The 27,697-nt window shown below is 45.1% G+C and overlaps 2 protein-coding genes across 7 annotated transcripts in view; one reads left to right on the top strand and one right to left on the bottom strand.

Moving 5' to 3' along the window:
• The first annotated feature begins 80 nt into the window (after positions 1-80).
• On the top strand, positions 81-17,362 carry Gstz1 (glutathione S-transferase zeta 1). 6 transcript variants are annotated; one of them, XM_020180962.2, is made up of 9 exons: positions 81-221; positions 4,744-4,795; positions 6,676-6,743; positions 7,256-7,336; positions 7,650-7,775; positions 9,843-9,921; positions 10,486-10,538; positions 11,262-11,311; positions 12,047-17,362. In XM_020180962.2, the coding sequence occupies exons 1-9, from the start codon at positions 207-209 to the stop codon at positions 12,171-12,173; spliced, it is 651 nt and encodes a 216-aa protein (XP_020036551.2). In that variant the 5' UTR covers positions 81-206; the 3' UTR covers positions 12,174-17,362. The 6 variants fall into 6 exon arrangements, with proteins under 6 accessions (XP_020036551.2, XP_073923568.1, XP_073923564.1 ...); XM_074067463.1 differs by lacking the exon at positions 81-221 and adding an exon at positions 4,355-4,443; XM_074067465.1 differs by lacking the exon at positions 81-221 and adding an exon at positions 4,461-4,619.
• Positions 17,363-18,510: 1,148 nt separating this feature from the next.
• The window catches only part of Tmed8 (transmembrane p24 trafficking protein family member 8), a 33,739-nt gene continuing 24,552 nt past the window's right edge, over positions 18,511-27,697 (bottom strand). The window contains exon 6 of the mRNA XM_020180968.2: positions 18,511-26,379. Within this exon, the coding sequence (XP_020036557.1) occupies positions 26,162-26,379 (218 nt within the window). The 3' untranslated portion in view covers positions 18,511-26,161. The remainder of the gene's footprint in view (positions 26,380-27,697) is intronic.

Below are 27,697 nucleotides of genomic sequence, written 5' to 3'. Positions count from 1 at the left end.
GAATCGGGAGAATCGGGACGGCTCAGGGAACTACAACTCCCGGCAGCGCCTGGGGCGGGGCCAGCCGGAAGCCTTCGGGAAGCCCATCTAGTCTAGCCCTAGCTTTAGCCTGACTAAAGTCGGGAGTCTGACTCGCGGAGTTCCACTGGGCCTCAGTCGCGGGCGCGAACCTTCTTGACTGGGAAAGGGGTCGCTCGACGTGCGAGATGCAAGCCGCGAAGGTCTGTACTGCTCAACCAGGGAAAGGGTCGCGGCTTAGGAACGCGGAGAACAGCTGTGGGTGCTGGGCCGAGGGTGCGATGCCTCGCCCCGCCCCCGGCTCCACAACGACTCCCGGCGTGCAGTGCGCGGCGCTGGGACTCGGCGCCTGCGCGCTGCCTGGGAGGCGGAGATGGTTGGGCCGCGCTGGTGGAGCGTGCTGGGCGGGTTCCAGTCGCGCTTTTCTTCTGTCTCCGCCCTCTACGCCTGAAACACAGGCCTTTTCTAGGACTCCCTAGTTTTCTCTTTTCCTCTCTTTCCCCACCACCTGCCGCCCTGCGTGTTCCTCCCGGCCGGCTGGTTGTTAACAACAGATGGCCTTTCTGGGATGTTTGCATTTTGAGAGCACCAGGGACGAGGGGAAGCAGTGGCACTTTTAAGTTAAGACAGTCACCTGGAGAGCTTCCCGATTTAACATGCACTTCTCCAGCCTGCCCTAGAGCTATTGAATTAACCTCTGGTGGAAGGGACTGAGATGTGTTTGATAAGCGACTTGAGTCTCATGCGCAGTAAAGTTTGAACATCTCTGTTAAGGCTCCTTAAGGAAAGTGACACATCGGGTGGGACATTGCATCACGTTAATAATGTGTAGCCCTCTGGCTTCCAAACAGGATTTTAGGAGTCGTTTGTCTAAAATCATATGTGAGAGACCGTGTATGAACAGCTAGGGATGTTCATCTGTAGAGCGCTTGCCTAGTATGCAGGGGGTCTCGGGCTCCATCCCTAGCACTACAAAATAAATAAGTTTAAAGTTTGCCAGAGTAGTCAGAATGTATATGTGAATTAGAAACAGAATTCTTCCAGGTGTGCTGATGAACTGGACACTCTGCTTGGTCTTAAAATTTAGCTCTACATGTGCAAAAACAAAACAAAACAAAACAAAAAAACCAGGGATTGTTTACAGTAGAGCCCTCTTATCTGTGGTTTCTCTTTCCATGGTTTGTTCAACCTGTCCTCAACAGTGTAGTATTCAAAAATACTACAAGGAAAATTCCAGAAATAAGCCTTTTTGAGTATTGTAATGAAATCTCACAGGAGGCAACCAGTCACCCTTTGTCCACCATATCCATGTTAGATACACTACAAGCCAGTTAAGTCACTTAGCTGTTTTAGTTATCAGGCCATCAAGGTACTGTAGTGCTTATGTTCAAGTATCCCTTATTTTACTTAATAATGCTCCAAAGCACAAGAGTAGTGATACAATATTATTACAGCATACTGCTACAATCTTTCTATTTCATTATTAGTTATTGTTGTTAATCTCTTATGCCTAAATTATGAAGTAATTTAGCTATGGTTGTATTAGAAAACACAGTGGACTGGTACGAAGTTCAGTGGTAGAATGCTTGCCTAGCATGCTTAAGGCCCTGAGTTCGATCCCCACACCACCAACACCAAAAAAAAAAAGAAAGAAAGAAAGAAAGAAAAGAAAAAAAAAACATAGCATATAGAGGGCTTGGTACTGTATGTGGCTTCAGGCATACACTGGGGGTCTTGGAACACATCCACCAAAGATGGGGGGGGCTACGGTATATAGTCATCACTAATAAGAAAAAGAACAAAAATTGCCTATGAGAAGTTTTATCAAGTTCTTTCTCATTCTTATGGATAAGTGTCTGCAGGAAAACTCATGAGTGCTCACTGGTGACCCTTTCCTAGGGTCTTGGCTTTGAAATGCTGATTACCAAAGAAGCACCAGAGAAATTAACTCTGAGTCTCTTAGAGAAGTCACACACTCAGCTGCCTCCAGGGACCTGAAGATAACAAAAATGAGAAAAGTGGACCAGTTGTGGGCCATGGCAGACCAGAGACCATACCCTGACTGATAGGGGCCAGTAATCTGCTCCACTCAATTGTTGCTACCTAGGAACTTGTATCTACTGTCCCTGGTTTTTAAAAGAAGAAACCAGACTAAGATTTGTGTATGAAACATCCTGATTTTTAATTGTTGGCAACTAATTGAAGCATTCTAAAATGTAGATGCTCCCCATCTTCCAATAGGGTTACATTATATATTGAAAAGATTGTAAGTTAAAAATGCATTTAATACATCTGACCATAACCTAGCCTCATCTACCTTAAACATGCTTAGAACATTATTAGCCTACTGTTGCACAGAATCATCTCACATAAAGTCTTTATTACCTAGTGTTTAATATCTCATGTACCCACTCAGATGAACTTTATTTTTCCTGTGCTGGGGATCAAACACAGGGCCTTGGTAGGCAAGTGCTCTACCACTGAGCTATACTCCCCAGCCCCATAGGTGGGCATTTTGTAGACATGATGGGGTGTAAAAAAACCAACATGCCAAAAAGGCTGGCAGCATGAGCTGTAGATATTCAACTCATTCTCTTAATGATCAGTCAGTCTCCCTATCACATAGCTGCAGCTAACTGCGGCTACCCAACATTATGAAGGAGTACCATACACATGTCACCAGTCTAGAAAAAGATCAAAATTCAAAATTTGAAGTACAGTTTATAAACTCAATGCACCATCATAAAGTAAAAAAACAATTAATTGAACCACTGTAAGTCAGATACCATCTGTACTGTGTAGACCAGACAAAACACCTGAGGGCCAGATAGGGGCCCTAAGAGCTATAGTTTGCAACCTCCTTTAGGGTGAATGGGCATATCAGCCAGCTACTTTTATGAGGCTAGTGGGAGCCTGGAGGACTACTGGGGGTGAGTTTCAAGGTGTCATGAGCGAACTATGTCAAAAACATAGATGGACACACTTGGGTCTTCCCATAATGTCAGAATTTACTAACAATAAATCCATAAGCTACATCAATTTCATTATCTTTAATTTGCCAAGTACTACTGAGTTCACTTGATATTCACAAGCCATTGGCAATATAAGTTCTTTTAGTTCAATGTTAATTACTAATATTAACTGTCAGATCACTTCACACAATAACAATATGTAGGTTACAGGACTGGAAGTCTTGGCTCAAGTTGTAGAGTACCTGCCTTGCAAACGTGAAGCCCTGAGTTCAAACCTCAGTACCACAAAAAAAGAAATATATATATATATGTACATATATGTTACAGAATGCTAAGAAAGAATTAAGTTTTCAATGCTCACAGGGCTGTGCTGTGAGGACAGGCAGAGAGCTGATACAGATCCAAAGAAAAGTTTCTTCAGGAGACCAGATAAGTTTTATGAACCACAGGCATAGAGCTGTTCAAGGTACAGAGTTGTCAAATGCAGGTCCAGATGGCAGGCTATTTCAGTTGTCAGTTTGAAGTGAGCTGTATGTCACACGAAGGAGAAACTGTACTCCAGTGCAGCCTGGGGACAGAAGTAGAGGTCTTTCACTTTGGCAATTTTCCTGGGCAAGGCTTGTGACAGGTGGCCAAGTGATAGTCAGTGTGCTTGCCATTTCTCAGTCTTGAGGTGCTCTTTCTTTTATTGTCCCAGGTGAGGGGGTTATATCTGTTATGATCAGTTAGTTCAAGTGTATGGTTTCTATAATATGATTTGGTATACTTGCAGGTATAACTGTTGTTTGGCACAAATAAATGATCAGTTTGTACCTCATGGTGTCCTGACAGATGGCAGTTATTTACTTGTATAAACAAGATGTAGCACCATTCTGTTTTGGCATTTATACTCAAAATGGAGTAGCTTAGGTCAAAACTGTTGCTTTATAAAATGGAGTAACTCAAGGCTGGGCACAGCCTTAAACTGTTCTATACAACATAGAGTAACCCAGATCAGTTCCCACCTGCTCTCCTTAGAAGGAGATGGATACCAACACGTCAAAAAATTGGAATCCTTGGTCTTTTTGCCAGGGATAGAAGGAATCTCTGCCCTCATTTAGGGCAATCAGACAACAGAAAGCAGGAATTTGTCCCAGACCACGCAAAGCTGGTTCCTGTACTGGGTCCAGATCCTATGTATGCCAGCTTCCATCCCGTTCCACCACACAAACAACTGCCTCTAAGCCAGGTCATGCTGTCAAACCTGGCTGCACCAGGAGCATAGGACACCTCCCACAAATTGAAGATGTGTCCTTTTTGGCCAGAGCCAAAGTTCCTCAGCTGCCTGCAACTTCCTTATTGGCTCATGGGACCCACCCCCATAGGGTTCCTCCCCCTGCCTCACAGTTGTGTGAAAGCGGACATTGCTTGGGAAGCCAAGGGTCACCACGGAACCATGACTACATCTGGCAAGGTAAGGTGAGCACTTGAAAGCTGCTGTCCTCTTGGGGACCACTTGCACCTCAGGAATTCATGCCAGCACAAGTGGGAGTTGAGGGACTTTATGTGATTCCCAAGGTCCCTGCATCAGAGAGCTCTGAGTTAGCCCTAGTTGCCAAGATACAGGCCTGAAGAAAGAGGCCTGGCAAGGTGGGAAGAAACTGTGGCAGCTCAGAGTCCCTTGCCTGGGGACTGGTGCTTCCTCTCCACCTGGCTTCTGAGGCGGGAAACCTACCGAGCCTGACTTCAGGTTTGCCCTCCTCTCTCTCCTCAGCCTGTCCTCTATTCCTATTTCCGAAGCTCCTGTTCATGGAGAGTTCGAATAGGTAAGAGATCCTGGGGTGAAGAAGCTTTGTGTGCTGGGATAGAAGCAGCTGGTCTGGGATAGAAGTGGTGCTCTGTCAGACAGAACTTCACCCCCAGCAACCAATATCCCTGGTCTTCTGGAGCCCCCATCCGTGAATGGCACCTCCACCCAGGAAGTCCAACAAGATGACGGTGGTGGGAGGGTGTTGTTTTTTTCTCTTGAGACTGTCACTTCCCCCATGCTGTTCTCCAAAGCACTTAGCAACAATCCCTAAAATGGTCACAAAATCCACAGGTCCCTGGTAACCAGCTGGGGAACAGCTGGCCTCCCTCAGTTCTTATTTGATCTGGCAAATTAAACAGAACTGGTCAATGTGGACTGCAGAGGCTTTGGGGGAGCAAAACTAGGGCCCTCTGGTTTATTCCTGGTTTGACCCTCCCCTCCTTCAGTGAGCACAGTCCTTGGCAAAAGTCAGTCATAGTGGCACATGCTGAAGGAAAATCTGTGCTGAGTGCTTTCGTGTGCGTGATTCCACTTCAACCTCCATAATTCTAGGAGGGAGGGACAGTTATTCTCCCCATTGAACAAATGAGGAAACTGAGGCACACAAAGTTAAGTAACTTGCCTGCCATCATGCAACTACTAAGAGGCAGTGCTGAAATTTGAACCATGCCGATTGGTTTCACAGTCCTATGTTGTTTGTTTTTTGTTTGGTTTGGTGCTGGGGATGGAATCCAGGATCCCTCACATGCTAAGGTCATGCTCCTGCCACTGAGCTACACCTCCAGTCATAGTCTGTGCTTTTAACTTCTATACTATACTACTTATCAGATGGAGAACTGACACAAGGCACAGAGTCCTATTAGGTTGCCCAAGGCCACACAGTTAGCAAATTAATGTGATGAAATTTTAACCCAAGTGGCCTGCCTCCAGAGCTTCGCCAGCACTGCAAAGCCATTATCAGTGACTCCCTTCACCCACCCTAATCACTTGATTGGGGTTTGCATTATCAGCAAGCAGGAGTTCTGGGTGCCAAGAGAACCTTCCTTGGATCCCAGAGCCTCTTGCCCTGCCTGAGCCAGAAGCCAACATAGTAGGAACACTGCTCTTTGGCCTCTCCCTCTCAGCCCCAATCGCTTTCACTCTCCAGGGTGAAGGTAATTAGCGCAACAGAGCCTCAGTGTGACACTCTCTTCACACTGAGATACACTCTGTCCTCTTCTCCTCACTCTTTTGCCCTTGCCAGAGACCAGCCATCATCATATTTTAACACCAAGTGTGCAGATGCACGCACATATGCAGTCTCTATTACAGCTACCCAGGCATTTTCACCTTTACCTTGCCAGGAGATGGAGAGGAAACCTGGCTGTTGGGCTCCATGACCACCAAGAGCCTGATATATACCTGGAATCTATAGTAAATAGCCCTGAGAACAGAAAGAATGGATTGGAAAGAGAATCTTCTCTAAAAAGAAAGAGTATCATTGGCCTGTATGCTCTGTTTGGTCCTCTGAGCCTCTAGATGTCTAACTGAGGGAATATTTCATGTCCCCAACAAATACACACTGCTTAAGGACCTGGAGGGGCAGAGGTGAACAGGACACACCCCTGCTGTCCCCTAGAGGCCCACAGTATACCATGCCACACACCTATACAGCACTGCCCAGCGGGCATGAAGGCCCTGGTGGGGGTCCAGAGGGTAAATTCTGAGAAAGGCAGCGCATGATGCCCCCAAGATAGAGTTGTGGGTGGTGATAAGGAAAGCTGTGGAAAAGATGACAGTGCCAAGCTGGGCCTTGACCACCCAGCAGGGTAGTAGCCTTATGTATCCCAGGAGGGCTCTTTCCTTGGGAGTGTAGTCAGAAGCTATTCCCTGATTTTCCTATCTGGTCTCTCCTAGCTCTGGCCTTGAAAGGCGTTGACTATGAGATAATACCCATTAATCTCACAAAGGATGGGGGGCAACAGGTAAGGAGGCTGCCCCCAGACCATGATGCGAAAATTGGACCTTGGAGAGGTACCAGGTAGAGGGGTCTGCCCCCAAGAAGGAAACCCATGTCCCATGGTCCCTTGGGCTGGAGGATGTGGCACCTCTCCCTTGTGGGACAAAGTGGCGAGCTGTGCCACAGAAGGAGCCCTAGGAAGGCCCAGGTTCCAGGCTCACTGCCACAGCCTGGACTCTCCAATGCCATCTGCAAGTGGGTCCTTGTCCCATGCTAGACACTCTAGATGGCTGGCTAGGATAGGAGCTGACTTAGTGGCCACAGTGTGAAATACAAGAAAACACCTAGGCAGTCCATTCAGATGAAGATTAGCAGCTGCTGGGATCTGGGATACTGCTGGGATCTAGGAATTGCTAGGGTCTTCCCCATGGAAGGTAGATACAAATGGGTGTCAGGCCTGGGGTTTTCCTGCTTGTCTGGTTCTCTCTAGCCAGCTCATACCAGACTACCCAGCCCACCAGGGTCTTGTCTCCATAGTTCTCAGAGGAGTTTCAGACACTGAATCCTATGAAGCAGGTGCCAGCCTTGAAAATTGATGGAATCATCATTGGCCAGTCTGTGAGTACTGGGCTTGGGGAAGGCCCCTCATGGGAGCAGAGCTCTGCATGACCTGTCTCTCTCACCTATGTGTGGCCAAGGAATCAGGCACTTAGTAAGAGCTCAATGCATAGTTGTAGGAGGGAGGGATAGAGGGTGGCTATTTCGGGAGCTGAGAAAGCTGAGCACGTGGGGAGTCAAGTTTTGCAGGACAAGGTCCAAAAAAGACTCTGCAGGACTCTAGCTGAGGAGGGTGAGGAGAAGGAGGAGGAGTTTGCTGGCTCTGGGCCAGGAGTCCCAGGTACTCTCCCTCCTCACTGCTCCCTCTTGACAGCTGGCCATCATTGAGTACCTGGAGGAAACACGGCCCACTCCACGCCTCCTGCCTCAGGACCCAAAGAAGAGGGCTAGTGTACGCATGATTTCTGACCTCATCGCTGCTGGCATCCAGCCCCTGCAGGTGAGGCACCTGCACCGTGCACCCTTCCATGCCTCTCACACGCCAACTGTGGTGAGCGCACAATAGGCGCTCAGATTGGGGGTAGGGCAGCAGTACAGGAAGGACTCTCAGGGGCTTTGACCTAGACCACCTGGTGGAAGGAGGCAGGGGTCCCAGAAGTCCCCCAACACAGTTGGTCCCCAACTGCATTCTGAGAAGCCTGGTCTCCAAGGATACATCTAGAGGTGCTTGAGATGGGGACAGAGCAAGGGTGGTCAGAGATGGGCTGAGCAGGCTGAGGGCCAGGCCTCCATCCTTAACCTGTCTGTTCTGTTGTGGATAAGCATGCCCCATTCATGGATATCGCGTGTTTTACAAATTGACGATTTGTGGTAACCTTTTGTTGAGCAAGTCCATTGGTTTTCCAATAGCTCAGATGATTGTTACTGTTTTTTAACAATATTTCTCTTTTTCCTTTTTTTTTTTTTTTGGTGGTATTGGAATTTGAATTCAAGACCTTGTGCCTGCCTGGGAGGTACTCTACCATTTGAGCCCCAGCCCCAGCCTTTTTGCTTTAGCTATTTTTCAAATAGAGTCAAACTCTTATGCCCAGTCCAACTGGACCACAATTCTGTTTACACCTCCTGCATAGCTTGGGTGACAAGTACACACTACCATGCTCACTTTTTTTGTTGAGATGGGGTCTTGCTAACTTTTTGCCCTTTCTAGCAAACTACAATCCTCCCAATCTCCATCTCTTGAGTAGCCAGGATTACAGACAAAAGCTGCTGTGCCCAGCAACAATATTTCTTTTCTTTTTTTCATGTGTGATAGGACTGGGGTTTGAACTCAGGGCTTTGTACTTGCAAAGCAGGCACTTTACTGCTTGAGCCATTTCTCCAGTTCATTTTGCTCTGGTCATTTTGGAAGTAGGGTCTCTCAAACTATTTGCCTGGGCTGGCCTCAAACAACAATCCTCCTGATCTCAGCCTCCCAAGTAGGTAGGATTATAGGTGTAAGCCACTGTGCCTGGCTATATTTCTTAAATTAAGAAATGCAGCAAGGTATAGAGGTATAAACCTGTAATCCTAGCTACTTGGAGGGTGGAGGTAGGAGGATTGCTGTCCAAGGCCAGCGCTGGCAAAAGTGAGAGACCCTATCTAAAAAACAAACTAATGCAAAAGGACTTGGGGCATGGCTCAAATGGTAGAGCACTTGCCTAGCAACTGCAAGGCCCTGAATTCAATCCCCCATACCACACACACACACACACACACACACACACACACACACAAGATATATACATTCTCTTAAACATAATGCTACTACACACTTAAGAGGCTACAGTATAGGGCAAACCAACTTCATAAGCATTGGGAAACCAAAAACTCCATGCAATTTGCTTTATTGCTGTGGTCTAGAATTAAACCTGCAATATCTCTGAGGTATGCCTATATTAGAGTTCTAATAAGGTTTTTTTTTTTTTTTTGTAAGTTTTCACTGGTAAAATGGGAAAGCAAGAATTAAAACCATCTGTGCTAACTCCTGACTTTGTGAGGAAATGGACCCAGAAGGTGGAGTGACTTTGCTGAATGACACAGCTAGTAATAATAGAGCAGGGACTGAGGACCCCCATGCCTCTGTGCCCCCACTCCCATGTCATCTTACTGGATTGCACCAGAGTAAAACATCTCTAGAAGCTAGTCCCATGCACCTCCCTCATCCCAGCCAAACCCTGTAGTACAGTCTCTTTCCTCACAAGGGACCAAGTAAGGGAGAAGTATTGGGCGAGGGGGGAGGGAGGTGCATAGTAATAGGCCTGGGATTGTGTCCACACCTGTCACAGTCCCTACACATTGCTGCCTGAATCACATGACTTTCAGACTACTAAAGCCACTGGGACAGCCTGAGAAGCTGGCTACTGGGATAGCTACCTCCCTCCAACTTCACAATGGTTGGAAGGGCTTGTGAAGCCTGGGTGGCAGGGTAGAATAAGTGACAGCCAGGGCAGATGGGAACTGAGCTTAGTAGAGGGGTCAACTCAGGCTGGCACCCATAGCAATTATAGATTTTTCTTGGGCTGTGCAGAACCTGTCTGTCCTGAAGCAAGTAGGAGAGCAGAATCAGCTGGCCTGGGCCCAGAAGGCCATCACTTCTGGCTTTAATGGTGAGTCCCACTACAGTGAGCTGCCCAAAGTGACCTCTCAAAGCAACAACCCTCACACGCAGAGTGCTGGGCATCTACACCAGTTTCATAGGCTGCTTTGGTCTTGACAAGAACATGGATGAGGGCAGGGCTGAGGACATGGTGACTAAGAAGGCATCCATACCTGGCCTCAGGCTCTAGCACTTCTGGGGGCCTCAGTCCCAGAGGCCCACAGCCCCATATAGCTGGATGATGGCCCAGCTTCTGCTTCATTGCCCACTCCAGTTGAGAAGCCAAGACCAGCAAAGAGCCTGCCCACCTGTGTGAGAGCTGCAGCCTTGGCCTGCTGCAGGTCTTGTCCACTGTGAAGAGAGGAATGGTGGGTGGACTTGAGGGGCCAGGGGAAACATGAGCTTGTTCCCAGCAACTCTGTCCAGGTCTGGCTGCCACATTCCCTCCAGCCCCTGTGCCCCAGCCTACCACTCAGATAGCCAACCATTTCATAACTATGGAGGCCAAGGCTCAGAAAAGCTGGTGTGCCCTTTCACTGCCCAGAGTGAGATGACTCCTGTGGCCTCCCCACAGCTCTGGAGCAGATCCTGCAGAGCACAGCGGGGAAGTACTGTGTGGGAGATGAGGTAAGTGCCCACCATGGCCTCCTCCCTCATGCTGGCCTCAGGCTGCCACTCTCCCACCTAGACTCAGCCATCTCCTTCCCCACAAGGCAGGTAGAGCATAGAGCATCCTAAGGAGACACCTGTAGGGGGGTATAGAGTCTGTCTCCTGGCATAGACCTCTGTGCCAGGTGGGCAGTTAGCTCATCAGGAACTACTCAATGCATTCCTTAAGCTGCCTTGAGAGGAAGTGTGAGGACTGCCACTCTGAGATTGTGAGGTGGTCCAGGCATCAGCTGAGAGGTTAGACTAGCTGATGTTTCCTGTCCTGCCCAATTCTAAGATTCTGGGATTCAGGTGCCCTTAACCCTGCAGGCCTTGGACCTGTGATAGTTCCTAGGTTCCTAAGATCTCTCCTCCCTGCTGGGAGTCCTCATTGAGTATCTGGTAATGGCAGTTTTAACAAACATAGGGCATCCAGCAAGGCAATCAGACCTTTCTGGCCACCCACATGGTTGGTTGTCAGGGCAACTGGAGCGTGGCCTGGGAGAAGTGCCACAGCAGCTCTGGGAATAGGGACAGGCAGCCCTGGGGAGACAAGGGTGAGGCTAAGGGATGGGGATGGTAGAAGAGCGGAAGCACAGGGGAAGTCAGGCTGCCACCCCAGTCGTCCCAGTGAACACACCCAGCCCAGCCATGTAGTCTGGGGTGCTCACCCCAACACAAACCCACCCCACATTCTTTCAGGTGTCTATGGCTGATCTGTGCTTAGTGCCCCAGGTGGCAAATGCTGAAAGGTAAGAGTGAACCCACCACCCTTCCTTGTCCTGGTTCTCCCACAGTCAGGCCTCCCACATCAGCTACTGAGGTAGCATCTCAAGCAAACCCTTTCCCAAATGGCCAAAGAACCTCCTGTGCCAGGCCATACCACCCACCCTGGCCTAGAACAGACAAGGTAGAAGAAATCAATGAAATGTCCCTACCATGCCCGCTGCTGCCCAGGTGATCCTAGACAGACAGCCCTGCTCTGGAGAGGAGGTGGCTCACCCTAAGAGCACCTCCCCTCTGTCCCCAGGTGTGGTGTGTGGGCCTGGCAGTGGGCTCTATCTTTGCGTTCCTCCATCAGCCCTTTAATGAGGCTCAAGTTTGTGCCTCTTTGTGGAAGGCATTGCGCCTGATATTAGGGATAGAGAAGAGTATGACATGTTCCTTCCCCTAAGAAGCTTGAGACATGGGTCAGGAGAGACTATACGTGCTTGCCACTGGGCTTCCCACACAGCACATTGTCAACAGAGTCATTGTTTAGAGAGGACTAGTAGGTAACAGATGCCTAATGATACTGTATCAGACCTACCAATCCCAAGAGAGCAACCCGTGAATGAGGCTCCTGTAGCAAGACTGCCTGCCTTACTCTGCCCTGGCCAGCCCCATGGACCTTGTCCAGTCCTGCCTCTCTGCTTCTCTCACTGCCTACAGGGAAGTCTCCCTGTGTCCCTGAAAAGCTTGGCTTACAGTGTGTTTCTCTGCTACAGGTTCAAGGTGGATCTCACCCCCTACGCTACCATCAGCCACATCAACAAGACGCTGCTGGCCTTGGAGGCCTTCCAAGTGTCTCACCCTTGCCGACAGCCAGATACACCCGTTGAGCTGAGGGCCTAGCTCCCAAACCCTGCCCCATTAGTACAGGGACAGGGAGAGGGGCACAGGAGCTGGGTGAATTGAACAGGCCTGGAAACGAACGAGTCCAAACTGGGGAGGCCGGAGACTTGACTCTAGCCTTCAGATTTGAACTCTGGCTCTTTCTTCCCCCTTCATTGTGCCTCAGTCCTCTTTATCTGCTACAGGTCATGTGGGGGGTGGGCAGAAATGTGACCTGTCTGTGTCAGAGCAGTCATGAAAATAACACAAGAACATGGATTAAAATGCCTGGCAAGTTTACCAAAGTACCATAGGAAACCTGCACTTCTCTTATTGAACCTGACATCAGAGAAAGCTCACACTGGAATTTGGTCATTAGCGGAAGGCCAGGCCCCCAGTTTGTTCAGTTCATCCAGAAGATGATCACTGCCCTAGCTGGAACCCCCTCCCCATGCCTGGACTCAGTAGAAGAAGCCAGTCAGCCACGTGCCCACCCAGTAACAGGCCCAGCCACTGAAACACACAGGCAAGGAAGAGAAGTAAGCCCAAAGCCTACCTGACAGAATCAGATCCGGGGAGGAAACCGATAAAAAAAGCAGGAAAGAAAGCATCTAGTGACCAGCTGTGTTCTCAGGACCAGGAATCATACTGTTGTTAATTTTAAGAGTTCCACTCCAGCAAGTTGGCCTCTCAACCCAACCCCTCATCTTCAGAGGCAGCATTCTCTCAGCCAGACCCAGGATTGGCCACTTTGAGTAAGTCCAGTCATGAATGATCCAGGCTCCCCCATGGACAGTGGAACAGCTACTGACAAATTTGAACTGAGACCAGCCAGGTGACAATGCACCATGGGCTGTCCTAGGGAGAGCTAGTCCCCATGTTTGGCAACTGGCAGAGTCAGGACCACTCTTAGCAGAGAGAGAATATAGGGAGATTGGGCTAGCCTCTGAGGGAGAAACATAACAACCTTTTATGACCCATATCTTTGATTTCATTTCTTCTGCATTGCTGAGGCTAACAGGAAAATACAGTCTGTGTGCCTTGTTCAAATGGAAGCACTTTTCTCAACCATGTGTTCTTTTTCTCCAGCCCAATTTCAGGGCTCCTAGGTCTCTCCTCTCATCCTGGGCTCTTTTGTGGCCTCTCCTCTCTTAGACGACTTGGGTTCCAAGCTCTAGAATGACCAAAGTGAGCCCTCTTTTCCCCAAAGCAGAGAAGGAGAGGAAGGTAGCAGTGATAATGAGGGAGACTCAGTGGTACCTCTTGTCCTGCACTGCTGCCACATGGACCTTTTTCCTAAATTACTCCAGACATCTGATTGGATAAGGTTCACTTGGTCTTTACAAGAACCTTAGTAGAAGTCGCCTTCTCTCACCCCCTTCTGATTTGGACGTCCAAAATTGAAGGTGATTTAAACTCCTGTAGATTTTAAAGTGAGAATGTTACCTGCTGTCTGTGTCATAGGGCGGTCATGAAAATGATACAAGTATGACCCTGCTTTTCTGCATTTGTCCTTCCGCTTACTCCTCAAAGTTTAATTGAGCAGCTCTAACTCTACTTCAGCTTTGTATAACTATTGCCTATCTGCTTGTCTGTCTGTTCCAGGATGACTTCTAGGAGTTGACATATTTCAACTCACTTAAGTCTCCTCCTAGACAGCATCAAAATATTAACCTATTTAGCCTGGGGTTCCATCAGCCATCCCCAAGCTGGTGGCCAAAGCTTTATCAGGTTTAAGGAAATGTAAAGCAGGTAAAGAGGTGTTAATGGACTCCATTATCAAACAGTATTAAAAAAAACTGGCCCTCATTGCAGGTCGAGGCCAAACCCGGGCAAAAGTTAGTGAGACTCCAACTCAATCAATAAGCTGTCTGTGGTAGGCATGCCTGTGGTCCCAGCTAAGAGATCCTTTAGATAAAAGGATCTCAGTCTGAGGCCACCCATAGGCAAAAACATGAGACCCTATCTAAAAAATATTAAAGCAAAAAAAAAAAAAAACCAGAAAGAAAATTGAGGGCATAGCTCCAATGGCAGAGTACTTGCCCAGCATGTGCAAGGTCTTGAGTTCAAACCCCAGTACTTCCAAAAGAGAACACACCATCTCTCACCTAATGCACAAAATTCATTTTACATATTCTTCCCATGGTCTAGGTTCTGTAGTTCAATTGGAAGTTTTTGTTTTTTGTTTTTGTAGGAGAACTGGGGTTTAAATTCCGGCTCTTGGGCTTGCTATGCAGGTGCTTTACCACTTGAGCCAGGAGTTTTCTAATAGTTGTCAAATGTGAAGTGAAAATCAGTGCTGGTTTGGGGGTGGGTAGGGAACAGAGGCTGTGACTTTTCCTCTTTCTCAACATGGAAGCAATAGAGCTCCTTGAGCCTTCCTGCATTAGTCAGGGTTCTCCAGAGAGAGAGGATAGATGGAAGGGGTGGGGGGCCATACAGAGCTTTCTCACATGGTTATGGAAGCTAGAAGCCTCATTATCTGCCACTTGCAAGACTCAGTGTAATTCTGGTGTAATTCTGTCTCAGTTCAAAGGTCTGAGAACCAGGGGAGTCAATGGTAGAAATCTCAGTTACAGGCCAGATAAGTGAGATGTCCCAGCTCAAGCAGGGAGGCTGGAAATAAGAGTGTATTCTTCCTTCCTCCACCTTTTGTTCTATTCAGTCCCTTAACACATTGGGGGGGTACCCAGCCACACTGGGGAGGGCCATCTGCTTTTACTGAGGCCATCAATTCAAATACTAATCTCATCAGGAACATCTTTATAGACACAAGAATCATTTTAATCTGGGCAGCCTATAGCCCAGTCATGTTGACATAAAACCATCCTAGCTTTTCCCCCCAAGCTAGACAAACCTGTCCTTCCCCACAAAAACATAAATGTGTCTAAACAAAAGAAACTTGCTCCAGGCTCCTCTGAGCAACTCACCTAGAAAGTGCTGGGTTTTTGCAGGGAGCCCACCACCAACTTTGTGTGCCTTCCAGAGGAAGTGACAGTTCTTTCTGGTTCTCAGCTACACCAGTTTTAAGAGGACAATAGTCCATGATAACAAAAACATCTTGAGGACAACAGCCTCATGGATGTTTTTGCAAAGGAAATGTTTCTGTCTTAAAGCTAGAACCCAGGTCATGGGAGCTCTGCACACAGTCCACAGCAATGCAAACTGTTCTCAAGGCCAGGGCTGGGAACCATTGCCTCCATCATCATCTGGAACCAAAGAGAAAGCCTCAGCAACAACCTTTCTGGTATCCCCTCTGGGTTTCAGAGATTGAGGCTGTGGGGAAGTCAGGGAAAACAGGAGATGGAATTGGGAGGGCTAGAGGGAGGAGGCAGGGCTACAGAGAGAAAGCCACCACCCAGGATCAACTGAGGGATGGAAAAGGAGTTAGGAGGAAGCAGTTGGATGAGTAAAGGCCCTGGCCTCTCTGAATGACTCAGAAGGAGGCATTGCCTCTCTTGTCTCTGGGCCTCAAGTTTTGAGTCAGAGTGAGGCTATCCTGTGTTTCCAGCTCTGGTGCCTCTGTTGGAGTCCTGGTCATCTTCATGGTTGGCTGCCCTGCTGCTCAGAAATATAAAGATGAGATTTTCCTGGCTTCAGCCCCACCCCACAGGAATCCCTCTTCCAGAGACCCAGGGCTGGTTACATGAGAGAGGAGAGAACTTCCTTCTTGATTCTCAGAGAAACTTGGCTTTCTCTAAGATGGTTTTTCATTTCTATACCATCTTTCCTGCTTGGGAGCAGCGTTCCTGCAAGTTCCTCTGAGGCTGGCCCCCTGAACCACCACTGTTATTGTAGTATCAAACAGTGAGATTAGCCCTACTCCATAGATGCATGGTGAATACAAAGATGTCCTTACTATAGAATGCTGTCTCCCCGCCCACACACGGTGTTTTATCTTCTCCCAGCCTCCTGTAAATTCATTTTTGGGGGCCTTAGGAGATGATAAAGGAGCAAATATTTCCCTACATCATAGGCTTCTCTAGTAGTTAGACCAGACGGTGCCAAGGCTTAGTAATAATTAAGCTTTTACAAGGGGTTTTGAAAATGTCCTCTGCTACTCTCTCAAGTCTGCAAATAAATTCTTATTTTCGGAGGTCAGATGTATCAGCTAACCCAAGACTATCTTATGTTTATGCCACTAGAAATACCTGAGATTGGATAGTTTATAAAGAACACCAACTTTTCTCTTGGTCTGAGGCTGGGAAAGCCAAAACCAAGGCAACTGATTCAGAGTCAGGTGAAAGCCTGGATCTGTTTCCAAGATGGTGCCTTCAGTTCTTCTCTCATATGGTGAAAGGGATGTAGGGGCGAAAGCGGCTTAGTTCCCTTGAGTAAGAAACTAATCCTATTCGTGAAGGCAGAGCCCTCAAGACCTAGTTACCTCCATAGGCTCCACTTTAATACTGTTGGATTGGGGATTAAGTTTCAACATGAATTTTGGAGAGGCTCAAACCATACAAAGATCATCATCTTTTGAGAAACATTTGACAACAGACGCTTCTCTCAAAAGCTTAATGAGTGATCAAAGTCAAGTTCCATCTCAGTTCTTAGATCTGTGAGGGACAATCAGCAGATACATGGTCCCGATGTACTAGAGGCCACAGGGGGACCTGATACAGTTCAAGTAACCACAGTGGTATAAGAGCAGATGTTGGAGTGACCTGACACTGGGATTAGACAGGAAGGTCACCCAGCTCTATGGAAGTAATGAGTCTCAGCAGTACTTCCGAAGGAGCAAAGCAGAAGAAAGGTACTACTAGGAAGTACTTGAGAACAAACCAAAAAGTACAGGATTTATTTTCAAAGAAATTTTATGTATCCATTAAGAAAAGTGGTAAACCTATTAGATAGGCAGGTAGATACATGTGTTCATAAAATAAATACTCATTGTATTGGTTCCTCCCTACTCTTGCTTGAGTCATTGTACCAGACCATCCTTCCAACTTTAAAAAATTATTTACTTAGCTCGTGAGTCCAAGGTCACAGGTGTTGGCAATAATGGCACCGATAGGTTTCGGTTCTTACTGCACCCTTAAGCCTCCGTTTCCCAGGGTCACGGTCCTGCCTCCCAGGGTCACAGTCCTGCCTCAAGTCTAGCTTGAATCCTCCTTCTGCCCCAACCTCCAATCAGCATGAACCATAAGATCCTAACCAATCAGATCATGCTGAGCCCCACTGAGGGGTATTTAAGCCCCTACCCCCCACCCTCTCTCTCTCTCTCTCTCTGCTCTCTGCTCTCTCCCTCTCCCACCCGGCAATAAAGAATCTCTTGGCCAGATCACTCCTCTCCACGTGGTCATTTTGGGGCCCACATTTCAAACAACAGGCACCATTCTAATTTGAGAGAATACTCTGATCTAATATAGCTACTGAGTTTAAACCAGAAGTATATGGGTTAAAGAACAAGACTGAACAAGAGCTGCAATTTGTGGGCTGTCTTGTGTAATCAAGGTCAATGACACGAAAGATATGAATGACTTTAAGGGTTAAAAATAATCTTAAATCTATTATATGTTAGCAGTGACACATTACTTCTAGTATACCGAAACATCACCTATTAAAGATCTCTATATTACCTACCTGGGCTTTTTATTGGCTGTGGTGTAGTTTAGTGGGCAAATTATATTCATTTAACTCAGGAATTTCAGATCCCTTCTTTATACTGCAGCCTCTAAAATACATTGCAAAGGAAAGCAGAGACTGTTCTCACAAACTCATCTCAGAATCACAAGCATCATTGAAGGAAATATTTAAATGGCACCCCTCCGCTGCTCAGCTGGAAGTCCTTCTCATTCTGTAATGGGTACCAGGAATGTGAGGAGACACTGTTTTTCAAAATGTCAGCTATGTTTTGATGTCATTTTTGAAAGTGAAAACATGCTGAGTTGTGTATGTATCATCTAGCCTATGTTAATGATTAGCATAGTGTCCACAGTACTGGTTCCAAATTTGAAAAGTATGTTCCTGGAAAGATTGAGCATCACTAGGGACCAAATATTGACATAAAATTCAATGTATTATTTGTTAATCATTACTATAAACCTAATTTTCCAAAACCAGTTCCTAGTTCATAATACTCTGCCATGAATTTAAATTCAGGGGAATAATCTGTCATTCATCTTACTCTCTCTCTCTCTCAGTGGTACAGTACTGGGGTCTGAATTCAGTCTGCACTTTGTACTTTCTAGGAAGAAAGCACACCTCCAGCCCTTATTCTCATTTTTTTAATTTTTATAATCTATCTAGATTATAAAAGAACCCACGTTTTCACAGAATACCTTTCTTCTTGAGGTGAATGGGAGACATTAAAGGGGATTTAAAATGCAAATCTGGTTCATTAACGTACAACTCTAAGTGTTTTAGGTGCACAGTGAAAAAGTTTATTTATGACGGATTTCAAAACTGGGAAGAGAAGACAAAGAATGCACAAAAGCATCACACAATTGTTACATAATATAAAAACACAAGAACCGAGCTATTTAAAGAACCATAGCTCAGAGTCATCAGTGTATCACAGCAACACATTCGGGGCTACAGGGTGAGAAAATACGGTTTTTTCAAAAAAGAAAAACCACTCAGCAGGATGATAAGAACTAAGTAACAGTTTGGTGCAAAGTTCTTAATGTAGAAATCAGGAGGTGTTGGTAGTATTTCTCATGACAGGATGACATATAAAACAAGCTGATTATAATAAATGATTACTTAGGATTTTTTGGTATTAAAGAAAAGATTGTGATATAGTTTCCCTTCTAGACCCTTTTTGTAATGTCAGCATCAGTGCCTGATATGGAATAGTAAGGAAAGAAAATACCTGCATGGTTACCAATTGCTTAAATATTTACCGAGAAAACATGATGATCACTTTCAATTAACTGATAGATCAAGTGCATGGCTGCAAAGCAAGCCTTCAGAGACAGAAGTTAAAGGCAAAGAGTATTTAGGAAATCTTCAAGCACCAACCTGTACTCCCACTATCGTTACCCAAAGTCTGCTTTCTTAGAATCTATCACTTTGATCACAAAGCACTTATAAATTCTTTTTTTAAATTACTATTACAAAGCACCCCAGCATTTCTTCTGGGAATTTCAAAACACTTTCCATTATCATTAAAGGAAAGTGGGTATATCAGAGTCATGGGTCACGAATTACTTTCCCAGATCTTACTTGTTCTTTAACATGGCTAAATGGAAATAACTCAAGGTGATTAAATGAAAGCTAACTCACTTATGGGACAATGATCTCAGAAAAGGACAAAAGTTGTTTTTAACATGGAACATCTTAGTAAAATGTATTGTTTGGGACATGAGAAAAGATTTTAAGATAATGTTTTCCAGATGATTCCTGGCCTGACCCAAGAATCAACAATAACAGTAACATGAACGTTACAGACTAGGCATTTCAACCCTGAGTGGTGAGGAGTTTAAGAAGAGAGCCCATTAAACTGACAATGAACTCAGGGCTCTTCAGTCATAATTTTTCAACTCGAAACACAATTGTTCATGATCCTATGTCAGAACTTTAGAAAATATACTTGGTCCCTGAAAGTCATTTTACATATATTATTTACCCTGATAATCCCAGACTACCTGCTTAAAATTTCAGAAAACTGTGAAATTTCATAAAGCAGCTTGTATCTTTAGATTTCTAGAATACCTTTCTTTTCATCATGTCTTAGAATAAAGAGCCATAATCCTAACTGTGCTCCACTGCCTGGGGCCTAGAAGAAATCAAGGTACCAACAACACAAATCAGATCATGAGTTCAAACCAGAGAAGAAGACTACAATTTCAAAGCCAGTGTGTTGCCTCTGGACTTAGTTGTGAGGAGCTGTTACTGGATGAGATGAAGAGGTTCCCTCAGACTCCCATTTCCACACAAAATCACAGATTCTTGAGATCCGTGATTGTGAAAAGAATTTCAAGGTGTCTTACACAGGGAATCTCACAAGGTAAAAGTTTTAGCATGGACTTATTTTAGTGTAACAGCATAAAGTAGGGAGAAATGGGGGAAAATATTTCCTGCTCTCCACTCAGAAAATGGGAGTAAAGACTCAAAATGATGGTTCTTATCTGTAGTCTTTATATTTTCTGAAATGAGGGAATATGAGCGTTTTCTAGCAAGTCCTAATCACTAGACAATGGTTCTAGGTAGCTAAGATAGGTGGTGTTTATTATTTGAAAACATGGAGATGTGATCAAGGCCTACCAAAAACACAGGGACAAAAGGTGTGTTAGGCCTTTCATTTGTTAGACGTAGCTTTTATTTTTCTCTGTGTCTCCTATCCAAGGAGCCTTGAAGATTCTTAATATCCCAAAGAAGAAGGCAGGTGCAGATAGCCCTGTCTCCCTACCCTTTAACTTACATGTAAAAGGAGGGGTGCAGGGGCCTATCTGCTCTGGCCTTTCAGTTCTTCTTGTTCCAATGTCTAAGTCTGCACCTCCGCCTTTTTTTTTTTTTTTTCTTTAGTACTGGGGTTTGAACTCAGGTTCTCACACTTGCTAGGCAGGTGCTCTTACCACTTGAGCCACTCTACCAGCTCTGACCCTTTTAAGATCTATTAAAAATAATTTCCCTGTCTCTTCAGCCATCTCCCTGCCCCAGAATGACTGTAAATGAACTATACTCTCCATACTACATCAGGCTTTAGGCCAATAATTATGTTTTCTTAGCTTCAAAACAAGGGATTGAAACAGGAGCTCTGTGTTGCCTTTGTGGTTCAAGCAGACAATGTGACACCATAAAGGGAACAGTGATTCTGAAATATGGCCCACAATACCCAGCAGTTTCCCTTCCCTTTGGATCACAAATTCTGCCCCAACCTTATTACCTAGATAATTGGTATGTTATTTGGGAATGCCTCCACATGCTAGGTGGATTAGACAGAGCAGAGTTCCCACTGACCATCACCAGATACACAGAGCTACAGCAGTTCTTGCTGGAGTATCTCCTCCCATTCTCCAAAATAGGCCACCAAGAACAAAGGTTACTTGGGTCATTGAAAAGCACTACCCAGCTTGTGACTGGTTTTTAATACTCTTTCCCTACTTACTCCCCAGAGCATGCGTGATAGCTCTCTGAAGATCATTCTTTTTTTGGCAGTACTGAGATTTGAACTCAGGGCCTTGTGCTTGCTAGGCAGGTGCTCTACCACTTGAGCCATCACCCCAGCCCATGATGGCTCCTTGAGCACAATCAAACACACAAAGAATACAATGAGTTGCTCTCTGTAAACAGTATATATCCTTAACAAACTGCCCCTCACACAGCAATGACATGAAATCACCTTTCTTCAGACAGAAGCTCACTTTCTAACTCTTTTCAACCACCCAAACTCTGCAGGGATGGTACTATTCCCTTTTCCAGCAGACCTGGGTTCCTAGGCATTCTATACTTTTGGCCATTTGAAAAGAAACTAGTTAAAGAGGTTGATGCGGATCATCCAGCTCTGAGAGAAACTCTAAATGGAGGCTCTGATAGGGGGAAAAACTGTGTGGCCTGATCCACTTACTACTGTGTATATGCCATCCCTCACAGATTAAAGTTGCTTGTGCAGTCGGCCTACAAGAGGCCCATGTTTACCCAAACTCACTCACAGTGTTAGGCTCTTCTGTGGTGTTGGTCAAAGCGAACCTGTTTCATCCCCTTCTGGGCCACAATGAAAGCCAACTATGGCTTCAAACCACAACTGGGACTGATTCTTCTTGGCCTCTTTCTAATCCCACTATCTTTTCATGACATTAGATTTGAAAGTCCCAAGGAACAGAGATGAAACCAGTCTTCAGGTCAGGATTATACTTAGCAGAGGAAACCTACTAAAAAAATTTTTTTCTAGTTGATCTTGTTGGAAAAGAGCAAAGTGGGCTTGAGAATTCCCAACAAGCACAGAACCAGTAAGGCTCTGGCTTAAAGAATGATCCCAACAAACAAAATGCACACTAAAGCATTAAATGAAGATAAGAGCAAAATTCTAAGCTCCACCCTCTGTTCTATTGTTTCCACTCTGCCATCAAGTTAAAAGGCAGTTCTCAAGCAGCACAAAGCTGTTTAATTCCTGTGTCCCCCGCCCCCCGCCCCCGCCCATTCACTAAAACAAGTCTTTTATGTAAATATTTGGGTCACTCAAGTCCATACCTTGTAACTATAGACTTTGAGATTAATGGCAAATTTCTGCAGAGAAGGGGTCTTTTAAAATATAACACACAGACTTTAGGGTTTGGATTTCACCTAATTCTCTGAAAGGACTGGGTATGGCTCATCAAAAACAAAATTTATATATTATAAATTTCACGATAATATCTAATTCCACTGATTAATATAAAACAGTGAACTTACAGAGTTAACTCTTCCATATCCATATCATAATGGGACAATATACATACTTTTTTTAAAAGTTCATTGTTTTCCTACATAACAGATAAAAATATTTTTAAAGTGCATTAATCAATTCATTATGAAAAAAAAGATAACTAAGAACAGTCTAATTTCAAGTTTCTACCTACTTCCATGATAAAGCTACATGTTCTCTGAGTACTGAGTTTGAATTTCAGAGTCCTGAGGATGTGTCATAAAGTGACAGATTAGCATAAAGTCTTTCCAAAGCAGCTTCAAAATTACCTCACAGTGACACACAGTTAGAGAGGAAAATGGCAGAGATCATAGCCTGAAGAAGGCAGGTAAATACAGCAGGAGTTTTGAAAGATGGAGACCAAGGACCATTTTTGTGAAGACTACCTCCTAGGTAACCCATGTTGAATAAACAGATGTGCTAGAAGCCAGGAGCTCTTGACATAGGAGAGCAGATACTGTCCACAGGGAATATACTCTCTAACTGCATACTTCTAGCAGAAGGTTAGGATTACCTTTGCTTAAAAGTGAGCAGTTTATAATTTTTAAATCCATGTGGTGTATGTTCACATCTTTTTTCTATTTGCTAAAATTTTTCATAACAAAATATTAGAAAAATTAACACTTTAATTATGTCTTCCTTTCTAATGAAAGTCCCCATCTCTCAACAAAGTAGCAAACGAATTAACAATGCAGCCACTCTGTGTAGAGAATTCCAATCTCTGCCCTCCTATGAAGTACTTTCAATTATTGGTTAAGATTTATTTGTGCTCTAGAGAACAGGGTGAGAATGAAAGGAAATGATTTTCACTTCATTATTTGGTTCTGTGAACTCAGATGGGGAAGATCTGAGAAAGCTACCACCTGTTAGGATTAGCTGGACTATGAATTCTCAGTAATGACTTGTACTCAGCAAATAATATTTTGACCACCAAGTTCAATTATTTCAAAAATTTAGTGTAAGAATAGTGAGTACATTAGATAGTGAAAATGTTCTTTTAGCTATTTTGTGATAATGGAACAAAGAAAGCCTATTAAGGAAAAATCAATAAGAAATGAGAAGTAACCATGCTAGGACTTCAAAAGTGATAGGTACGCAAGGATGATGAGAACAAATCCCTCAGGCTTCCCTGATGCAACACAACTAGGATTCCCAAGAATTTGATAAGTGAAGAGAATCTTACAGCAAAAATAAGAGCTAAGTCATATGTGTTATCCCTGGAGTTTGCTATGCATAGCCTGACACCTCCATTTTGAGAGGAAGTCAGAAGCCAATAATAAACAGGAAATATATGCACAACTTTTCCTGACTGGAAAATAGCTCAGTAGAAGATTATTTTATGCTCAATTAGCTAAGGCATGATTCAACTTCCACAACAAAGGAGAGGTTGCTTAGCTGTCTGGTGGGATGACATACAGCATGTTTGCATTTCACTGTCCAAATAATTTCTCACAAAGTTTATAAATTTTGACCAATGTAATCCTCTACAAAACACATCTGCTTTTTGTTTGCTTGTTTTAGCGGTACTGGGGCTTGAACTCAGGGCCTACACCTTGAGCTACTCCACCAGTCCTTTTCTGTGATAGGTTTTTTCCAGATAGGGTCTCACAAACTACTTTCCCAGGCTGGCTTCGAACTATGATCCTCCTGATCTCTGCCTCCTGAGTAGCTAGGATTACACTCGAGCCACCGGTGCTAGCTACAAAACACACTTACAATGATAAAATAATGGAGGGTTGATGTCACTCAGAGAATGTGAGGCTGCGGAAGCCCACACTCCTGTTCTGCTTGGGCTTTGCAACTGGGGAACAGAGGTGTGGGATGCATGTCCTTTGTTCCTGACACAGATGCTACTTCAGTCCTACTGGGAGGAGTCCTGCTCTTCAAATGGCCATTCCTGTAGAGAGGAGAGTCTGGGTGTAAGGCATCCACACAATGAAGGAATGAGCCAAAGGAAACACCATAAAAGTGTCAGAGGAGGCAAGGACTTTGATACCTGGAATCACTGGCTAATCACTAACTGGTAGTCACTTCCTCTGCACTCAGGCAGATCCTTCGTAACTCAGAATTCCTCATGGCGGGGTGCAAGGTTGTGCCTAAACATGCGCTAGGTTTAGGCACATGGGCTATGGAGTCATCCATGTTGAAAGGGAGACTCCTCCCAAAGCATCACAGGGCTGACCTATAACTATGAACACAACCACTTCTCAAACTCTCCTAAATCAGCCTCTTTAACTCCATAGAAGGGGTAGGCTCATGGCTCAGAGCAGTAGGACGCCTTCTGAGAAACAGATGGAAACTGTTTCAAAGGCAAAATGAAATGTGCTAATAAAATTACATAAATAAAGTAATAAATAAATCTATTCAAAATTCAAAAGGACTAACAGGCTTAACACAGGAATAAGAAACAAGGAGGTACAGATGATTACTGAGGTCCCTGTCTCATCTGGTTCTCCCTCTCTGCCCAAGGACCTAAAACCAAGTGCTCTGGTGACCACTGGCACACCACCACCTGCACTCTGTAGTACCCCTGGGCCTTAGGATAAACAGTGAGAAAGGCTGTCACCAGAGAAATGCAAGCTTTGGTCGGGTAAAGAACACATACACTCAGCAACATAGTCAAGTTTACCTAAGAGGGACTTTGAACACCAGAAACTTTGGAAACCTGATTGGGTTTCATTGCATTTGGTTCCAAAGTGAAATTTCTGAATAACACTTCTGCCCTAAAGACAGGGAAGAAAAAAAAAACATGGTGGGAAATATGGAGTGTTTTCTTTTTAACCTTCTCTCTTATATGATACCCCTCCATCTTTGATTATACAAAACAAAACAAAAAAACCAGAGTAATACTTGACTTTCAAAGTTGTTGGTTCTAAGATCAGTTTAGTATCTAATTTCTACCCTTTCTTCATCAACTGACAGCACCCTTGGTAAGGGAAACTAGCTCTGGAAACAGGAAGCAATGGAGGCCACTTTTCTTCCCAGATCTTAGGTTACATTGATTACCACTTTAGATTGCATGAAAGTCTTTGCTACATGGCAAAAACACAGACATAGGAAAGAGAAAAGAGGAGTCATCTGAACATCAGGAATGATACTATCCCTCCAAGGCAGTGAGGTCTCCCAGCCTGTGCTAGAAACCAAAAATACCCAGCAGGCAGGAATATGGCAGTGGTGAGAGGCTGGACAGAACTTTCTCCATCCAAGATTTTGGGCTCTTTCATAGGCAATGTGCTTTTCCCTCTTCTGGCACCTCAAAAGTAGAGGGTGTGTGCCACTAAATGCATCAGCATTATAGGCTCTGGAGAGGAGCAAGCAGCCATCTGAATAATAAACCTTGTACCAACACAAATCCATTTATACAACCTTCTACTTCCTTTTAGGCTTTTGCCTGATAGGTGCCTTCCAAAAGGGATTTTGCTGGAATCTGAAGCAACAAGAGCATGAGTCAGGGACCACAGAACGAGGCGCTACACCACCAACTGCAGAAGCCAAGAAGGGGAGAAAGCTACAGGGGGTCACCAGTCAGGCATGCCAGGCAGGGTATGAGGCCACACCAGGAGCCTCACACCAACTTTTTCCTCTTGCCTATGCAAGACAAGAGGCACAGCTGGCAGCCTGCTTCAGCCAGCAGATATGGCCTAAACCCGCGTAGCGTCCTTCAGCTAGTGTAGTAGATGTGGAAGTAGAGAGTCTTGTTGCGGAGCAGTGAGTATGAGTTGTCAAACTTGAGCAGGTAGATGCCTTCCCCAGGGTAGTCATGGCTGCCGGCCTGCACATCTCGGTGGCTGTCCCTCCGGTACACAGGCATGACCTCCCCATAGCGACCCCGTAGGGAGCTCCTAGAGCCTCTCTCCACATCTCCCACCGGGACAGGTTCTGCAGAAGCAAAAGGGCAGAGAGTTTGGATGTAAGTCAGACACTGAATATGTCCTATCTGCAAATAAAAGCCCAGGTCACCCTGCAGCTTTCACCTGAGGATGCTACTGCCCTCCTAGGGGCATTTAGAAATGTCTACTGATCTTTGTGGTATCACAATGATTACTGACAAACACAGGCAATCAGAAACCCAGCATTCAGGAATGCTAACGTCAGGATAGTACCTCTATAACAAAGGTCAGGTAGTCCCATCCTAAACGCCAATACTGTCTTCACTGAGAAACAGTGAATTAGCCTGATAAGGTACAGAAGTATCTTGATATTTCCAAGGGGAAGAAAGAGATGTTTGAGAGGAAGATCTAGAAATCCTTTTATCCAATAACTGAAAAGACGAGCTAACAGAAATAGGAAATGTAGGGTTGGTCATGGTGGGTCACACCTGTAATCCTAGTTACTCAGGAGGCAGAGATTGGGAGGATGGTAGTTTGAGGCCATCCGAGGCAAAGTCAGTGAGACCCCCATCTCAACCAACAAAAGTTAGTGATGTGTGCTTTGTATCCCAGCTACACAGGAACGTAACTAAGATTGCAGTCCAGACTGGCCCAGGCAAAAATGCAAGACCCTATTCAAAAAAATAACTAAAGCAAAAAGGGCTGAGGGTGTGGCCTATCAAGGCCCTGAATTCAAATCCCAGTACACAAAAAAAAAATAGAAAACACAGGTAAAACACATTGTACAGAGTGACCCTAACACTTCCACTAGGCTTCCCGAAAGCAGCAAATATGATATAAACCTGTAGTTTTTCATGTAGACTGAAGAAGTGAAGGGAATGTCTTCAAGATAATGCAAGACAACCAAGGGATAAAGCTAAAACTTAGAACCTACTCTTAGATTGCCTCCAAAATGTCTCAGAGCCATCCTGAGTAAACACCACAAACAACAAAGGAATGGAGCACAGAGACCCTTTTAAAATTGCTCTAGGCATGAAATAAAGAAGCAACCAGTCATCTGACAGCTATGACAGTTTGGAGGTGAGAAAGGATGAGTACATTTAGCAAATTATAATCACTCATTTTGGTTCCAGACCAAGAATAAATGCCCCCAAGCTAAGAGAAAAATGTAGCATAACCTTGGGTTTACATGTGATCTGGAAACCCTGACTCCCCCCTCTCTCTGCTCCTGCCCCACCCCTACCCCTGTGGAAAGGCTGGGGAAGAAACTAGGTACTGATTTAAAAGAGAGGAAACCTTCAACTGAGACGTCGACATCAACCCTACTGGATGTTCTCTGAAGATCTGACTTTGACGAGAATCATTCG

The sequence above is a fragment of the Castor canadensis genome, chromosome 3 (genome assembly GCF_047511655.1).
Source record: "Castor canadensis chromosome 3, mCasCan1.hap1v2, whole genome shotgun sequence".
Taxonomy (NCBI): Eukaryota; Metazoa; Chordata; class Mammalia; order Rodentia; family Castoridae; genus Castor; species Castor canadensis.
This window is presented reverse-complemented; position numbering and strand designations above follow the sequence as displayed.

Bases quoted from the DNA above. Each gene is read 5' to 3' on its own strand.
- Gstz1 (XM_074067463.1), top strand. The intron at 4,796-6,675 runs GTAAGAGATCCT...GGTCTCTCCTAG, and splicing joins TTCATGGAGAGTTCGAATAG to CTCTGGCCTTGAAAGGCGTT. The intron at 11,312-12,046 runs GTAAGAGTGAAC...TCTCTGCTACAG, and splicing joins CAGGTGGCAAATGCTGAAAG to GTTCAAGGTGGATCTCACCC.